The sequence below is a fragment of the Siniperca chuatsi genome, linkage group LG12, assembly GCF_020085105.1.
Source record: "Siniperca chuatsi isolate FFG_IHB_CAS linkage group LG12, ASM2008510v1, whole genome shotgun sequence".
Lineage (NCBI taxonomy): Eukaryota > Metazoa > Chordata > Actinopteri > Centrarchiformes > Sinipercidae > Siniperca > Siniperca chuatsi.
This window is the reverse complement of record NC_058053.1, coordinates 14,750,912-14,767,588: the sequence shown is the minus strand read 5'-3', so window position 1 is coordinate 14,767,588 and position 16,677 is coordinate 14,750,912. Positions and strand designations below refer to the sequence as shown.

Below are 16,677 nucleotides of genomic sequence, written 5' to 3'. Positions count from 1 at the left end.
AGAGAAACGTCAACATAATTTCCTAGAGCCCAAAGTGATGTCTTCTAGAGCTAGCATTAGACTGATAAATCATCCGGGCTGATGTATCAGCCGATATTTGTTTATTGCAAATATATAATGTCTACATGTCTGCCAATAAGTAACAATAAACTTCAGTACAGACATGCCCAAAATGTTTGAAGTCATTTAGAAACAGCGTACAGTACATACAATAGACAGTCAACCTTGGTCACAATTCTTTAAAAACAAAAAACTGATTCTTATCAATTTTTTTTGTTTATGTAAAAGAAAAGACTTGGCAGATAGGTTATTATCAGATTTTTTAAACTCTCAAATATCATTATTGGTATCACCCTCAAAAATCCTGTATGAGTCGGGCTATAATGTCTTCAGTTGGCTTGATTTGTCCGACCAAGAGTCCAAGACCCCAAAATATTCAATTTGAAATAATATAAAACAGAGAAGCAGCATTTCTTTGGTATTTTTGTTTCATATACAACTTACACGATTAATCGATCATTGACACTGACATTGACACTTAGCAATTAATAATCGACCAATCAATAGTTGTCATTGAAAAAAGTATAGTTAAGATACAGTTAAGTTATTTGTCATTTTATTGTATTGTGTTTACTTGATGCAACAAAGTACAACACCTATAGTGAAAATGTTGCTGAGTCAAGGCAGATGATGCTTATTTTTCCAATTTTCCTTCTTTATACCATTAAAAAAATATTAGGAGGGGAACTCATACCGCACCACATAAGCATCTGATTATTGTTGCACAAATGTAGGATAAACAACACATTTTGGATAAAATTCCATCTCATTTGGACAAGTTAGTGAGAAAAAAGAAACTTGTCATTCAGAAAGTGGTTAGGTTAGACTACAACGATATCTCAATAAAATAAATTGACTCTCCGGGGCAAGTGCAATTCTGAACATCCCTGTGAGCCCGGGTAATGCTGTGCTATCATTCCAACCTCAGCTATTCTGTCCTCAAGGTGCACCAATGAATGACCTACCCAGTCATATTTAAGCCACTGTAATTTTACCTCCACTACACTGCCAGCACTAGATTATCCCTTTCCTGAACAATACCATACCTTTTACAATCCTTAGGCAACAAATTGTGTCTACATGGAGGCAATACATGCTGCTTGATCTCTGAACTTTAAACTACAGTCTTTTAGACTTATTTTTTCCTGCAAATGCAGAGAATGAGAAGATCCTGCAATAGAGGAAGGAAAAACGATGTTGTAGTGTTAAACAGTTTTGGTACAGTCAGTCCTCTGGCAGACATTTTCTACAAAGTTCAAGACTGCTTGTCTGAATTGGCTCGATCAGTGGCATGGATGTGTTATTACATGCAAGTAGCACCAGTATCAAAATTTGTAAGCAGAGGTAGAAAGTAACAAACTACATTTACTCCACACGTTTTGTGGTGCACATTTAGTATTTTACATGGTGAGATTGTATACTTTTACGGCACTATATCTCAATCCTCAGTCCTGGAGGTCTTGCTGGGCCATGTGTGGCCCATAGTTACATCATTAACATTAAAGTGTGTACACATGAATACATCAATTATTTAGCTAAACTATGCTTTACACTTGCATTTTTGCTTCACATGGATAATTTGGATACTTGAGTTCATTTTATTGCTTAAACAACACATGCTTTAATTAAAGTTATTAAATTTCAGTCCTGGTTAATTTGGCAACACCCGAGATGTCAGCCTGTCAACTGTTTCAGAATAAAAGCCAGCCCATGTTTCTCTAGTTGGACACTTGTAATGTGAAGCAGTGGCAGTAGGAAATGTTCAGTTTGCATTAGCAGTAGCTTAAAACAGTTTTGATGCTGCGTAATGCTGGATTACATGCTGCATAGTCTCCTGTGAATCCCATGTGCAGTGAAGGCAGGCAAAGTCACAGGGAATGGTGGATCCCGCCACTAAAAATTAAACCTAATGTATAGAGAGTTATTTACAGAATGTAAATACATTGAATGGCTGTTGCTAGAAAAATGCCAACCAAGAATAGTATAAAAAAACAGGGTTTGAGTTCATGAAAATCTATTATTATTATTACTATTATTATATTTTAAAGGCAGAATAAGTAGGATTTTCCTAAAAAACAACATATAAACTCATACAAAAATAATCCCTCTCAGTCATCACTTATGACCCACTAGTAGTGTGTCTGTATCTGCAGAGACCCTGCCCTCTGCCTGTATTTCCTTATTAGTTTGCTTAGTTACATCCCACTACTGGATAGTATAATGAAAATATTACTTGCAGCCCTGTTACACCATTCGTTCTCTGAAGCTAATTATTCGTAGATTAAACCAATTTTTCTGCCATTACATCAAGTAAAGTCACATTTAGTGAACGCGTCCAGTGCACTGTACATTGCGCTGTCCTGTTTATTGTCTGCAGACACAGGGAACCGTGTCCTCGTCTGACCCGAGCAGACAGGAAATGCTGTAACGCATCTGCTGACCAAGTTTCTCTCTGTCCGGAGCAGCTCTCCCTCTCTCGGCGGCTCCTCGCCGGACACACCGCCCTGCAGACAGTACTCCACGATACTTGGCTATATATAAAGGTGTCTTAGACCTCGGCCGTCCTGTCATGCCCGCTGCCATCCTGATGCCCAGCGCGTGCGCTATCTACTGCAGCTGACGTCACACCCAGCATGGCGGTCAAGGTGACTCCGTCGATATTTCTTATCAGATATTAATTTTAAAGGCTGTAAAGCGGCGGTGAGCTTACCGGAGGACAGCATGTCTGTACGGACGCGTGGGTTTAAAGCTCTTGTCTTACATGCAGCGGAGTCCCCCATTATTTTAATTCTGCATCTTTACATAGGCGCATCTCTGCCGGCCTCGCAGAGACAACTGTAATTTATTTCCTCTGTTGCATTTGTGTATATGAGAGAGATTTGGCTTGAAGCGGTCTTATTTTGTAGTTTAAACGGTTATTTCCACATGCAGGGAGTGGTGGTAGTTGTTGTTACAGTCATCTGTGATCGATCCTAAAAATCAAAGCTTAACAGTGACAGCCTGAACTTCAGTTTTATTGATTGAACATATGGCACAGTAGCCTGCTGAAGCCTTCATTGTAGGCAGCATCTTGAAACTCTGACTTTTTGTTATAGCAAACTTCAACTTGTGTTTTATAGGTGCAAGCATCAAAAAGAGCCGACCCCCATGACTTGAAGGCTATTTTTCTGAAGGTAAGACTCACAGAAACCAAAACATTTGGAGCTGTTAACCTTCATGGCAACACACAAATACATACAGAAACACATGGTACAATTCTACTAACGTGTTGCAGCCAGTGAGTAGTTTCTGTGTGGTGTCCATTGGGATGCATAGTTCAAAAAAGGTCACACAAATGCTTCGACTAATTTTGGATCTGCTTCAACTGAGAATCTCCCCCTTCGCTTTGACTTTTTGTGTGTGTGTGTGTGTGTGTGTGTGGCGCGTGTGTTTTGATCTTCAGGATGTCATTGAATTTCTCATCACGCTCTGCCCGCTACCCTTCAAAGAAACAAATCCCTGGCATTGGTGTGCGGGTTTGTTTACCCCCACAGGTCTTGTTTGCAGTATAAATGAGTTCTTGTTTGAGGTACAAGTCGCCTTATGGTCCCTCCACATCTCTTGACTCCGCCATAAGAGGGCTGTGTAATTTGTAATGCATATTCAGGTGGAAGAGTTAATTACTGAAAGCTCATTCTGACTGCCTGTATAATTTGATTAGGAACTACTTGAGGCCTACTGTGAGGGTGAATGCATACACAATCATGTGATGGAGTAATGTGGCAATAAATTGCTTGGAATTAATATTTTCACTTAAAACATTAATTCAGCAGAGTGCATTGAATTGTAGCCCTGAAAACACTTGGCTTGAAGGTCTCCTCCCACACTCTTTCTCTGTTTATCTCATGCTCTCTCTATCTGAGCTTGGCTCAGACTCATGAGCGTGGCCTTTCTGTTGCCAGTTCATGTGGCGCTTGTGTTTCCTGAGCTATCTCTGCTCCAGCTCTGAAACCCAACCTAGGCTCTAAAAATGACCTTATGTCTTCAAGCCTGACTGAGATCTCAGGTTTAGGCACAGTGCTGCATCGGCTGTGCATGTTTGGCTTCAGTCAAGTGAAACACAGTCGCAACACAAAGCTCACAAGGTTATTGATACTGTCTGCTCTGCGTTTTATCATTTTAAATTAGGTTTGGGGGTTATGATATAATATACAGTGAGACGAGTGAAATTTATTAACTCTATTACTCTACTTTATAACTTTCTGTACTGTTTATACCAAGGTACCTTTAAGACGGGAGCTGCAGTCTCTGTTTCAGGCCATTGCAAATCAATGAGCAGGACTGATTTATGGTAAAATTAGATTTACAGGATTTTTGCATTATTGTAAGTACCTTGATTTTTCAGGTATTTAAAACACTAGATTAGCCAAAAATAAACATTCTCACATGCTTACTCTATCCATAAATGGTTACTCAGTTGGATCTCCAGAAAATGTAGAATATCACAGTATATATCAATATCACAATATAAAATTATATATGGCACGAAAGTAGATTTGATCCATATCGCTCACCCCGATTTTTGGTAGTGGTGGCATAAAGGTTAGAGAAGTGGGTTTGTGATCGGAAAAGTCAAGGTTCAACCACCGGACCGACAGAATACATTTGAGTGGAGAAAGTGAAAGAGCAACACTTGCTCATCCCAGAGATGTCCTCCAGCAAGGCCCTGAACCCCAAAAGGCTCCAGTTGGAGCCGCTCAGTGGCCAGCAGATTGTACTGGACAGCTTCCAGGAGTGAATGTGTGTGACTGGGCTCTGAGCAGTGCCTCCCATAATACATGAAGATCATTACAAGTTATACCCTGTTCCCCTACCAACAAAACACTAATCATGAACATAGTTATTACATGTAATACATCGCAGGACATTAAAGTGTACGGCACACAGCATGCACCATCTATATTGTATGTGATGTTGTGTATCTGATATTTTTCTTTTTGAAATGTAACTGTGTGTCTCCTTCGTCTGTTGATGAGATCGATATGTTTGTATCTAGTGGAAGGAGACATGTATCTCTGCTCTACATGAAGTCAAAGGATGAAAATGATTACAAAGAGACTGATGCTTTTCAATACATTTTGTCATGACGGGATGCAGCAAAGCATTGTATAGATGTAAAATGCTTTAACTGTGTAGGGCCAGTAAACTGAGAACCACATGTGCTGGTATAGAAAACTGTACACAATCACCTTATTGTCACAAAAAACAAGATACCAATCGAGACTTGTTGATTTATCAGCTATTGCCTGTTTTTTTTTTCTCTGATCGCATACAGTACCTCACATCATTTTCTTTCTAGCCACAGAATGGAAATTCTACCTTATCAATTAATAATCTAAATCCACATATGTTATGAGACATTTAATATCCTTGTTGTTTACAGCTCTGTCTGTGTCTACTTTGCAGTATGCCAGTGCGGTGGAGGATGGAGAGCGTTACATGACCCCCAGGGACTTTGTGCAGAGTTACCTGGGTCTGCATGCACAGCCTCAGTATAATCCCAAAACTGTGGAGCTGATAGCTGGAGTGGCTGACACTACTAAAGATGGGTGAGTGCCTACAGTGATGTAAGCAAAGTTGCTTTGGAAGTCCTCTGTTGATGTAGAAATATGTTAATACATGTAGACACAGTTATTCCTGTTTATGTCTGTATTTCCTCAACAAATGTTTTGTACACCCCGTTTTTCTTCCTCACACTGAAACTCCTAGTGTCAGCTCTAATACATGTTTTTGGTCTGAAATAGCGTCTTGGTATTTCTTTGTGCATTACATCTCCTTTCGATAAACAACATGAATTTTCCGTTTGTCTTGACACTTCTTCAGCAGTGGCAACAGTTTTGTAGTTGGAAGCAGCTGCTGCTATTTAAATGTGTATAGTGTATAAAAGTATATATTGCCTGTCATAGTTTTGTTGTATGTAAGAACCAAGTCAAACTGGATTTTGCAGATTACATGCTGTCAGCACAATACTACACTACATGAATGGGCATTATTACACAAGACAACAAGCGTGTCACTCTTAACTGACAGAAGTGCACAACAAGGCCTTGTTAGCTGTTATGAGGATTTACATTACATGTTAAACGTATTTACATTATGTCATTACAAGTTCTGTTGATATGTTCCTGAACTTGTGTCACTAATTTCTGTACATTTTTGGCATCAATAAACTCCTGTCTTGACCAAAATGTAAAATCTCATTTGGCCCCCTTGACTTCCATCCATTTAGAACCAGATAATTCGAGCTTTTATGGGTATTTGTGACAAAACAAACCATGCATTCCTGTTTCACCTTGTTCTTAAGGTACTTTCAAGTCACCAAACCATCTGGATATCACATGATCAAGCAGCAATTAACCTTTAAAGCCACTTTGACACCCAATTCTCATAATCTGTGTATAATATTTTTTATTTCCAGAGCTTCACCTGTTGCACTCTGTTGATTAAATATTCTTCAGATTCACTGAAACAGTATGCCACCAACATGTGTAGTAACTGCCAAAGAGACTGTTAATGATTTATCTCAATGATGTTTGCAGAGTCAAAAGGTGTCTTTATCAGTCAATTTTACACCCACAGCAGATCGATTTAAAATCCAGTGATAAAATAAGCCAAAATATATTTGAAGTACCTGATTTGAGCTGCATGTATATACATTAATTAGAGTGTAGAACCACAGTTAGACTTCCACTATGTCTCATGAACAGCTGAAGAATGGGGAAAGAAAATATATTAGGGACTTCTCGTCCATGTTGGCTTAAAAGTTGACCTTCAGTTGAAGTTCATTCTAATTTACCATTAATAATAATAATACATGTACTGGTATATAGTTTCTAAAATAAATAATAGAATATAATAGAAAGTACTTTGAAGCTCAACTTTTTAGAAAACATGGTCGAGAAGTCCTTAAAGTGCTCAGAAAAAAATGGAAATTTGAACTTCTACAATTTCTGTGCAAACTCCATTTGCTGATGAAGATCATGTAATATGATTGAAAGGTCCAGAACAGCAACTAAATGGTGACCTTGTTGGTGAAATTGTTTTTTCAAATGCTGTTTCCAAGGTCAAGAATGAACTTGAATGAAGATGATCTGGAAAAATAGGTTTAGTATCACATTACTGCATTTGCTGTCAGTATTCTTATCTGTGTTTAATGGGTTTTATTTCATGATATATTTTCATTGTAGTTGTAGTTTTTATAATTTCGTCAACTATACATATGTCCTTTGTTCAGATAGCACTCTTTCTTTCTTGTCCAAACAGACTGATCTCTTTCCAGGAGTTTCTGGCCTTTGAATCAGTTCTATGTGCCCCGGATGCCCTGTTCATAGTTGCCTTTCAGTTGTTTGACAAGACTGGCACAGGGAACATCTCATTTGGTATGTACATGGTGGTTAATGTCAGCACGATGGTGTGGGGGTGTTCTTCATGTTAGAATAACTCTGACTAAAGATGTTGACTTCATGCAGGTAATTAAAGGTATTTAGGGAGCTTTTTTGTTGTAGTTTTAATGGATAAGTAGTAGAAAACAATGATGATGGAAAGTGCCAAAAACTACTGCAAAAGGTGCATTTGAGTGTAACGTTTGTGGATCGCAAGTGCTATTCTTACTAAAAGCATGTGTAGTCAATAAATGTAGCAGTAGCCATGTCTTCTTTATGTATTACATATGCTAGCAGCTTGTATTCTTAAAGTCTCATCTCAGGGCAGGACAGCAAGCAAGCTGTGTGGAACATCACATTATAACCAGCTCCATCTGACAAGAAGAGAAATGAATCCAGCATGTCATAAACCAAGAGATGCAGAGTCTTCCTCCATAAAGCGGACTGAAATTGAGAGCAGTGCTTATACAGAAAATTTCCTGGATGGAGTCCCATCAAAATGTAAAAGGAGTGGGACTGTCAAACAGCCTATTCAGCTTTGCAGTCCAAATTGACTATTTCCTCTACTTTAACGAGGTTCTCTACAAATGGCATGAGGACATGAGATGGACATTGCAATTGCATCTTGCATGTTTCTCCCTCTGTCTCTTGTTATTGCTCACTCATGTCTCACTCTTCCAGAGAATGTACGTGACATCTTCAGCCAGACCACAGTTCATCACCACATTCCCTTCAACTGGGACTGTGAGTTCATCAGGCTACACTTCGGCCATGAAAGAAACAAGAACCTCAGCTACACAGAGTTCACACAGTTTTTGCAGGTATATATTTTATCTATACCTTCATCGGTTTTATTTTAGAACCGATGAGCTACACGATAAATTTACGTTATATGTCACAGACAAGCAGTCTAATATTTACAGTAAAAAGGAATAGTTTTTCATTTTGATAAATAAGTTCATTCGCTTTCTTGCCGAGAGTTAGATGACAAGATTGATACCCCTCTCATGTACCCTAAATATGAAGCTACCACCAGCAGCCGGTTAGCTAAACTTAGCATAAAGACTGGAAACGGGGCTCTGTCGAAGGTAAAAGAAAATCTGGCAGTCAGAGCCTTTAAAGGTCACTATTTAACTAGTAGATTAATCGATTAGTTGATTGACAGAAAATGATCATCATTTAATCGTTTCAGTAATTTTTTAAGTAAAAAATCCAAATATTCTCAAGCTTCTTAAGTGGGAAAATGTGCTGCTTTTCCTCATCTTAACTTTAGAGTGACTTGATTATTTTTGGCTATTTTGGAATGTCGGACATTTGGGCTATAGTTAATAGTGACTGGCATATTTTCTGATATTAAATAGACCGATCTGATATTAAAGTGTAAAAACAGAAATTTGTGATTTTACGGGGGTTTATATGACGGACTACTAGTGACTTCTAGGAGTCTACGCTGGTTGCCTGAGACCCTCCAGAAAGTCACTGCTCGAAAAATAGTCCTACACATAACCCCCTGTAAAAGTCTTAATGTTATGCTAAGCTAACTGGCTGCTGGCTCTAGCTTCATAATTATTATCATATTCACATAATGATTAGATATAAGAGTGGTATCGATCTTCTCATCTAACTCTTGGCATGAAAGCGAAAAAGTGTATTTACCAAAATGCTGGACTACTGCTTTAATGCTGCGCTGTACAACACCATTGGAAACAAACCTGAAACTGAAACAACTGTTTTATGGCGTTTGGCAAACAACAAAGTGGCGTGTTACTGCCACCCAATGGTATCGAGTGTTTCTTCCCCTTTCCGTAGGAACGTTCATTTACATCAACGTGTTGCTTGGTTTCAACCTGAATTTCCCACCACTGGTCACACCTGACTAAGTGAGATAAAGCAGACCATAGTGGCTAAACCACTTACTGAATGAAGGTGAGGATGGGTGCCTTTTTTTTTTTTTTTCGGTTTTTATGATAGCATGGTACAGTGTGAATTTATTGACCTCAGCAGCTCATGAGAAGAACTACAGATAAACAGTTTTGTATGTAAATGCAACATGATATGCTACAAAACATATTGACAGCACACAGAATGTATTTTTCATTTTCTTCTTCAACATCTGAGAAAGTAAGCATCAGTAAATGTGAAATCATTTCATAATGATCACCTTCATCCCGCGGTGAGGCATTTTCAGCCTGCTGAGGTGACAAATGGAAATGACGTAACGTGAACTACATGCAATATATGATCTCTTAAGATAATGGAGTTGTGGTGCGGAGTTGCATCTTTAGTGTTTCATCTCTTTAGCTGTTCTAGTGGTTTGCGGTAGCCCAGTGTGCCATTAAGACACTTAACGTTGTTGTTTTGCTTTATTGGTCGTTGCCTGTATCTCACTGAGACCTCTTTGCTGTTAAATCAGCTGCAGCAGTACAGTCTGGGAGGGACCTGGTTTGGAGTGGAGGGCTGTGGTCTTAGGCAGATTCTGGGTGGTCCGAGAGTTAGACAGGCTGCGCTGCAGTGTGGGATCCCTCAGAGCACTTTGTGGTTTATCATACTAGACTAGGGCTTCCCACCGCTACACCAAAGATTGTGTGTGCAGGATTTCATTTACATCTATTATTATTTTTTGTCTGTCATGTCCAAGCACGTTTCATTTCTTTTAACGGAGTATTACTAGTATGAAAGTACAGATTTATGTGTATATTTGATTGTTTGTTTTTCAAACAGTCTTGGCTCTGCCACCTTGTGGTTGTTGCAGTATTTGGCTGGACTTGAAACTTCAGTGAGTGCAGACAAGGTAGAGTATTTGTTGGCTTGAAAAGTATAATGTTTGAGAGGCGCCAAAGTATTATCGTGAGTTTTCAACAATATAATCAGCAAACATTGTGAGAATCAATCTTCAGCAACAATCCACTGATTAGGTTATCAGAAGCAGAGTGTGTAGATGAAGTAACAGCTGAATATTGCAGTGACGTTGTTCTGTGATCCTCTGGTTATATACGATGAGCTTTGACAGCAGACTTTGACCCTGGGACAGCCTCCCCCTCAATCCCCATCTGATTGCATGGTTGTCATATTGAATCATCTTCCTGTGGACACACCTGCCGGCCGTCTCACCAACTGCTCAGCTCCGCTCTGGGATCAGACTTCTCGGACATGGTTTCCATTAGTCTCCAGAGAGACAGTGATGATTACAAAAGCCAGTGTTTGACACATCTGATGACTTTCACATCTGTCCAACGCTGATATTATTATACTTTCATCCTCAAAAGTTGTATTTCTCTGTTCCCTTGTAATGCTCCTCATCACAGGAGCACATTCTTTGCTTCTTTTGTCAGCTAACAGCTTGACGTCCTCTCTCTGTGTGTGTTGCTGCAGGAGCTGCAGTTGGAGCATGCCCGCCAGGCGTTTGCACAAAAAGACAAGAACAAAAGTGGCACCATCACTGCCTTGGACTTCAGCGACATCATGGCCACCATCAGACACCACATGCTGACTCCATTTGTAGAGGAGAACCTGGTTTCAGTGCGTTTAAGAAAAAGTTTTACACCAGTTGTTAAACATTTAAAGCGGCTATAATGGATATTTTTATAATGGAAATGTATCAAATGATAATGTGAAAGGAGTTGCTTATAGTGATGTACCTACAGAGAATTATCACCTGAATCTGCTGCTCTCTTTGGCTCTCTGTTTTGGTTCACTCTCACTGCTCTCATAGCGTAGTTTTCGGCCGAAGTAGGCAGCTGTTTTCAGTGAAAAAGCTCTAAAAACCCAGCAGCAAACGGCAGACAAACACAGTTAGCGATTAGCTGATAAACTTAGTGTAGCATTTAGCAGCTAAAGAGACAGATATTTACCTCAGGATTTGGTAGAGACCATAGATTGTATATAAAAATGGACGACGCGTCTCCACTTTCTCCTACTGTACAAAAATGAAGCCAAAATATCCCGGATCCCAAACTTATAAGAAAAACGAACAATTGAACACACATCAGTGTGATAAGAACTACCTATAATGACAGAAACAACCTTTTGAAAAATGTATTTGACGTGTACTTTAAATTTTTAGTTTGGCTCATGTCCGATCCGCTAACATGGAGGTGGCGGGGTTTATGGCCTATACTGCGGCCAGCCACCAGGGGGCGATCAAGGTGTTTTGGTTTCACTTTTGGGAAGCTGTCATGTCTTCCATCTTTATATACAGTCTATGGTAGAGACCAAAAACAGAGCTAAAAGAGAGTGAATATTGGACTTCCGCTCATCATGTGATCAGAAACACAACTCCAAATGAATTATAATATCGCTCTGTAACTGCTGGATGTATAAATAAGCAACTGTTGGCTAACAAGTTATATATATATATATATATATATATATATATATATATATATATATATATGTCAATGTTGTGTTCATAAAAGGTCAGGATCCAGTGAGTTAGCTTGGACATCCATGTTAGTCATTTATATTTTCAAGTACTGCAGTCATTTAGCAGAACAAGGGGGATTTAAGAGAATATAATAAGATCCAGACGAAGTCTTCCTATACAGAAGCAATGACAGACTTTTGGATCTTTCTCTAGGCTGCAGGAGGCAGCACCTCCCACATGGTGAGCTTCTCCTACTTCAATGCCTTCAACGCTCTCCTCAACAACATGGAGCTGATCCGCAAGATTTACAGCACCCTTGCCGGCACTCACAAAGACACACTTGTTACCAAAGGTACACCTGAGACGCTCCTGACACCATTGAAATTAGTTGTGTGTGCGTTTCATATGTGACATGTTGCTGTGCGATCATGTTTTAACTTTCTTGACAGAGTGGTGTGAGTGAACACACAGGGAACATTTACTGTAGCACTAAATTACAAAGGTAAATGAACATTTTTTTTACCTGGTAATGAGATCACCTCCTACATGTAGACCTGTGTAACTGATAGTCATGTTGTCAGTCACATCTGCTCCTAATTGTGTTTCCCATTGAGATGCAAACTGTAGACTGTTCCTCTACTTTCTCTCCATCGTTTTCCTCCTTCTAGAAAAGACTTTTTGGCAAATTGTATTTGCAAACAATGCTTGTTATTTGTATTACAAAACATATCAGATAGGTGGGTAAGTGTAAAGCAAACAACCACATGTCAGCTGTCAGTCTCAGAAAAGTATATCATTGCAGTACTTGAGATCAGAGAAGCAGGCTTGTAACGGAAAGTTGTAATTCTTGGACCTGACAGGAAGGTCTTTGTGGGGGAAGTGAATAACAAACTCTTTTAAAGAACTGAATATAAAGCACATATAAAAGAGCGATGCAGGGTGTTGCTGGGAGAATGCATGCTCAGTTAGTGTACTCCAGGCTAAGGAGGTAAAGCACATACAGAATTGATTTAATGGTTTTAAATATCTTTCTGGAATCTCCTTAAATATCCTGTTTAGCAGCAAGCATCACTACAACACACCAAAACAAACAAGGAGCAGTATTTGCAAATACTATTTAATACTAGCCTGCTGTAGAATATACCAGACGTGGCTAACCCCTCGGCTTCCTGTTTGACTTTAATGTATTGAGGCTTCCATTGACTGAAGTCCTGTTTGCATTGTTTCATTTCCTCTTCTCTTCATTGCATTGTAGAGGAGTTTGTTCATGCTGCAAATAAGTTTGGTCAAATCACTCCAATGGAGATTGACATCCTGTACCAGCTCGTTGGTCTCCACTCTCACTCTGGGTAAGATTCTGAATTACTCTGTTTTAACCATATGGAGTCCGTCTATTCGTCAGTGAATACACAAACATGTTTTATTTACAGTAAAATAACTTTTTTCATGATCATGTAAAGCACCGCTGAGAAAACCAGTTGAAAGTGCTGATGTGGGGCTTTCACACAGTATCTTATGTACGTCTGTAGATCATAAAAGGAATTTTTAAAACTGTGAATTATTAATATTTTCATTGATTTACAGGCATACATAGACTTTCAATGCGAAAGACACAAAAGCGAGGTAGAATAAAATAACTTTACATGTAAATAGACTGTATTATAGTTTTATTTCTTACATTTCTCTGCTGTATTTGTGTGTATACGTAGTGAAACAATATGTTTTACAACCTAGAACTGTTCTATAATAATATTTTGAGTGATTATGACTAAGGATTCTTACATTTTTTATAGGCATGTGCCATTTTTCATGTATTTTGGGTTCCTGGCAGCTTAATACTTTGTTAAATTGACAAAATGAGAATTCCGACTTATAGCTGAGTTTGTGATGAAAAACCATGCATGTGGTGTAAGGACAGGTTAAAATGACAAAAGACAAAAACGAATGCATAAAAAATGAACCAAAATCTACCTAGACTCTAGAAATTAAACTTTACTTAACTTTTCCTCTTTTGTCCATGCGATCACCCAGTTATGTTCTGCTGCTGTTCCTCAAGTGTATTCAAAACATTTATACAAAACTGTGTTATTTTTTTATTCCACCATGAATGGAATAAATATATATGTTACAGGTCTGTTTATTGGCTATAAAGATAAAGTTATTGCTCATTCTGTTTAACAACAGTGGCTCTACTGGCTGATTTACAAGACAAACATAAAACATGGATACAGACTTTATGATGCGTCAGGCCAGTGGGGAATATTTGTGTCTCAAACATTTAGTAACACAACACTTTACTTGTTGGGTCACGGGCACTCATCCAGCTTTGTTTGTCTGTTGTTTATATAAGCTTAAATTAAAGTTGCAGTAACTTCAAGTTATATGCCAGTAAAAGGTCTGTGGAAAATCTTACGTCACTGGTTGCTGCTCGCAGGAGATGCAGGGCTCTCTGCTTTTTCCTGGCCTAACTCCCTCCCTCCCCTGCTGTTGTGCGTTAAGGCGGCTGAACCATGCAGACATCGAGAGGATAGCCCCATTGGAGGAGGGAGCCATGCCATACCACCAAGCAGAGGCCCAGAGACAGGTAGCCTGATTGCCTCCTCTAATACACCTCACATCCTCCTGCCTTTTATCAAAGCCTTTTCCTCTTCTCCCTTTTCTGCTTCCTTCTCAAAACGGAGCAAAAAAGGGAAGATGTTCAGTCACTGAATTAGCAGAGTGCCCATGTTTTTCTTCCCTTGTGAAGTGCATTACTTAAACTCCCAGATAAAAGTACACCAATTATAGTTATAGAAGAGGGATGGATTGTTGCGTTGCACCTCTCCATGAAAGGCTCTCCCCATTTTATTCAGTATAGCTGCACATACACATCAACTGCAATCACACATCTGAGAAGCTAATAAGAGGCTTTTATCAGTGTGGGGCTTGAGGAGTTTTAGGGAACCTTTAGCAAAGTCTGCTAATGGCAAGAGGGGAGTGGGAGTCAAGGTGGATGTGGGAGAACAAAATAGTTCCTGCCTCCACCGGATAACACGGCTCTATATCAGGCTGTGGTCAGAGCTTTCAGGCCACTCATGCTCCTGGGACTCATGCTCAGAGGTCTGGAATTTGATTCCTTTGGGGGGGATGCTTCAATTCTCAGGCCTGCCCTTTAGTGGAAGTAGGCTAATTGTTTAAGCCCTTTGATCAAGACCTCGATCTTGTTAGCATGCAACCCTCGGTGGAAGCATCTGGGAAGAGGAAAAGTCTGATCTGCTCTACTCCCTCTTCATCTGGTCTGGGAGAAGTTACTCACCGCCATACTTGAACAGAGTCTCACTCGGACTGTGTAATATTGATGTAGATACTTATCTTTACACGGAAAAGGCTTGTGGGGCTAATCTGTTCCCCTGCACCACAGTGAAAACAAAGGGGCTCCGCTTTCAACATCAAACATCAATCCAGAGATCAAGGAGATAAGAGAGAAATTATACTTCGTTGTAAAAATAAAAGACGACCTTTAGCTTGTAGTCTCCCACATCTAGCATGTGTGGAAAACTACAGGTTCACACAGTCATTTACTGTATCCAGAGCTGGTTTGTCTGTGACATTTAATACTGGCTGACGATGAATCAGACGTTATGTGACATGTCCACATTCCATCGCCTTCCTCCGTCGTTGAATACTCTATAGCATTTTTCTTTCCACAATGTATCTGGTTCGCTATATTTTAATACCCAGCCGATTCATGGTTAGTGGTCTGACCCCCCCCCCGTCTTTCTCCAGATTCATTTGACCACTGGTGTCTTTTTCTCCTACACAGCAAGCTCACGAAACGTCTCGGCCCGTCTGGCTCCAGGCCGCAGAGTCTGCCTACAGGTTTGCTCTGGGCTCAATCGCTGGAGGTGAGTGACATGTCTGCAGCAGAGCCCCCAGCCCGCCCGAGGGGTAACCTTAGCCGGGCCAGACTGGCGTGCAGAGGCCCCAGGGCCGGCTATTGTGCATGCAGGGAGAGAGGGGTTGTGATGTGAGGCTCCGGCATTGTGCTGCCGTGCCACCGGTGGCTCCAGGCTGTCGTTGGAGTCGGAGCTTTGGAATGACACAAATCTTCCGGAACCGCACTCTCTGGAATCTCTGTCTAATTACACTGGAAGGAACTGATACAAGGAACCTAACTGACATAACTGCCCCTCCGATAGCAACACACTGACACTGTGTGTGTGTGTGTGTGTGTGTGTGTGCGCATGCTCTCCCCACAATCCTCACTTACGAGTGGCCAATTCAGGCAGGGAAAAGAGATGTATATCACGATGCTTATGGTGAAACCGCCATGTCTTTGTGGCGATAATGAGCAGTTTCTCACCCGGCCTCTGTGCTGACCATGCTGTTTGTACGTTTGAGAGAAGAGTCATTACAGCAGCCTTTAATGTCAGACAAGACGTGGCAAGTAAAGCTGAGAGCGGGAGTTTAGTGCAACTTGCTGCAGCGTTGCCTCCCCAAACACGCAACAGTTTCCAACAGTTACCAGACTTCCTACTCTGAGCTTAATAACGTTTTATTAATAGTTTATACACAAACAAAGCTCTATTTATTCCTCAGTGATCATTAAACAACCCTCCCCCCCAAACATATCTGCAGAATTATTATTGTACAAATTGTGTAAGACACTAACAAATGAATTAGGGTGACAAGGTGTCTTATACACAACAAGAGGACTGTCCTAGAGCTCGAAAATTCAGTTTTAGAGCTGGAATGATTAGTTAATAGATAAGCGACCTGTTGGTTAGTCGATCAAATTCAAAAATGAACATTTCGATAGTAGACAATAGACAATCGATTGATCGTTCCAGTCAT

The 16,677-nt window shown here is 40.0% G+C and overlaps 2 protein-coding genes across 3 annotated transcripts in view; one reads left to right on the top strand and one right to left on the bottom strand.

Annotated features, from left to right (window-relative positions):
• The window catches only part of hat1 (histone acetyltransferase 1), a 20,312-nt gene extending 16,934 nt beyond the window's left edge, over window positions 1-3,378 (bottom strand). The window contains exon 1 of the mRNA XM_044216737.1: window positions 3,326-3,378. Coding sequence (XP_044072672.1) covers window positions 3,326-3,363 — 38 coding nt within the window. The 5' untranslated portion in view covers window positions 3,364-3,378. The remainder of the gene's footprint in view (window positions 1-3,325) is intronic.
• LOC122885520 (calcium-binding mitochondrial carrier protein Aralar1-like) overlaps window positions 2,352-16,677 on the top strand; it is a 21,618-nt gene continuing 7,292 nt past the window's right edge. Inside the window, exons 1-10 of one of the 2 annotated variants that reach the window (XM_044216731.1) lie at window positions 2,352-2,705; window positions 3,180-3,233; window positions 5,506-5,648; window positions 7,363-7,478; window positions 8,163-8,302; window positions 10,854-11,000; window positions 12,058-12,196; window positions 13,100-13,193; window positions 14,344-14,428; window positions 15,647-15,728. In XM_044216731.1, the coding sequence (XP_044072666.1) occupies window positions 2,694-2,705; window positions 3,180-3,233; window positions 5,506-5,648; window positions 7,363-7,478; window positions 8,163-8,302; window positions 10,854-11,000; window positions 12,058-12,196; window positions 13,100-13,193; window positions 14,344-14,428; window positions 15,647-15,728 (1,012 nt within the window). In that variant the 5' untranslated portion in view covers window positions 2,352-2,693. Of the gene's footprint in view, window positions 2,788-3,179; window positions 3,234-5,505; window positions 5,649-7,362; window positions 7,479-8,162; window positions 8,303-10,853; window positions 11,001-12,057; window positions 12,197-13,099; window positions 13,194-14,343; window positions 14,429-15,646; window positions 15,729-16,677 lie in introns of both variants that reach the window. The other variant, XM_044216732.1, reaches the window with a different exon arrangement.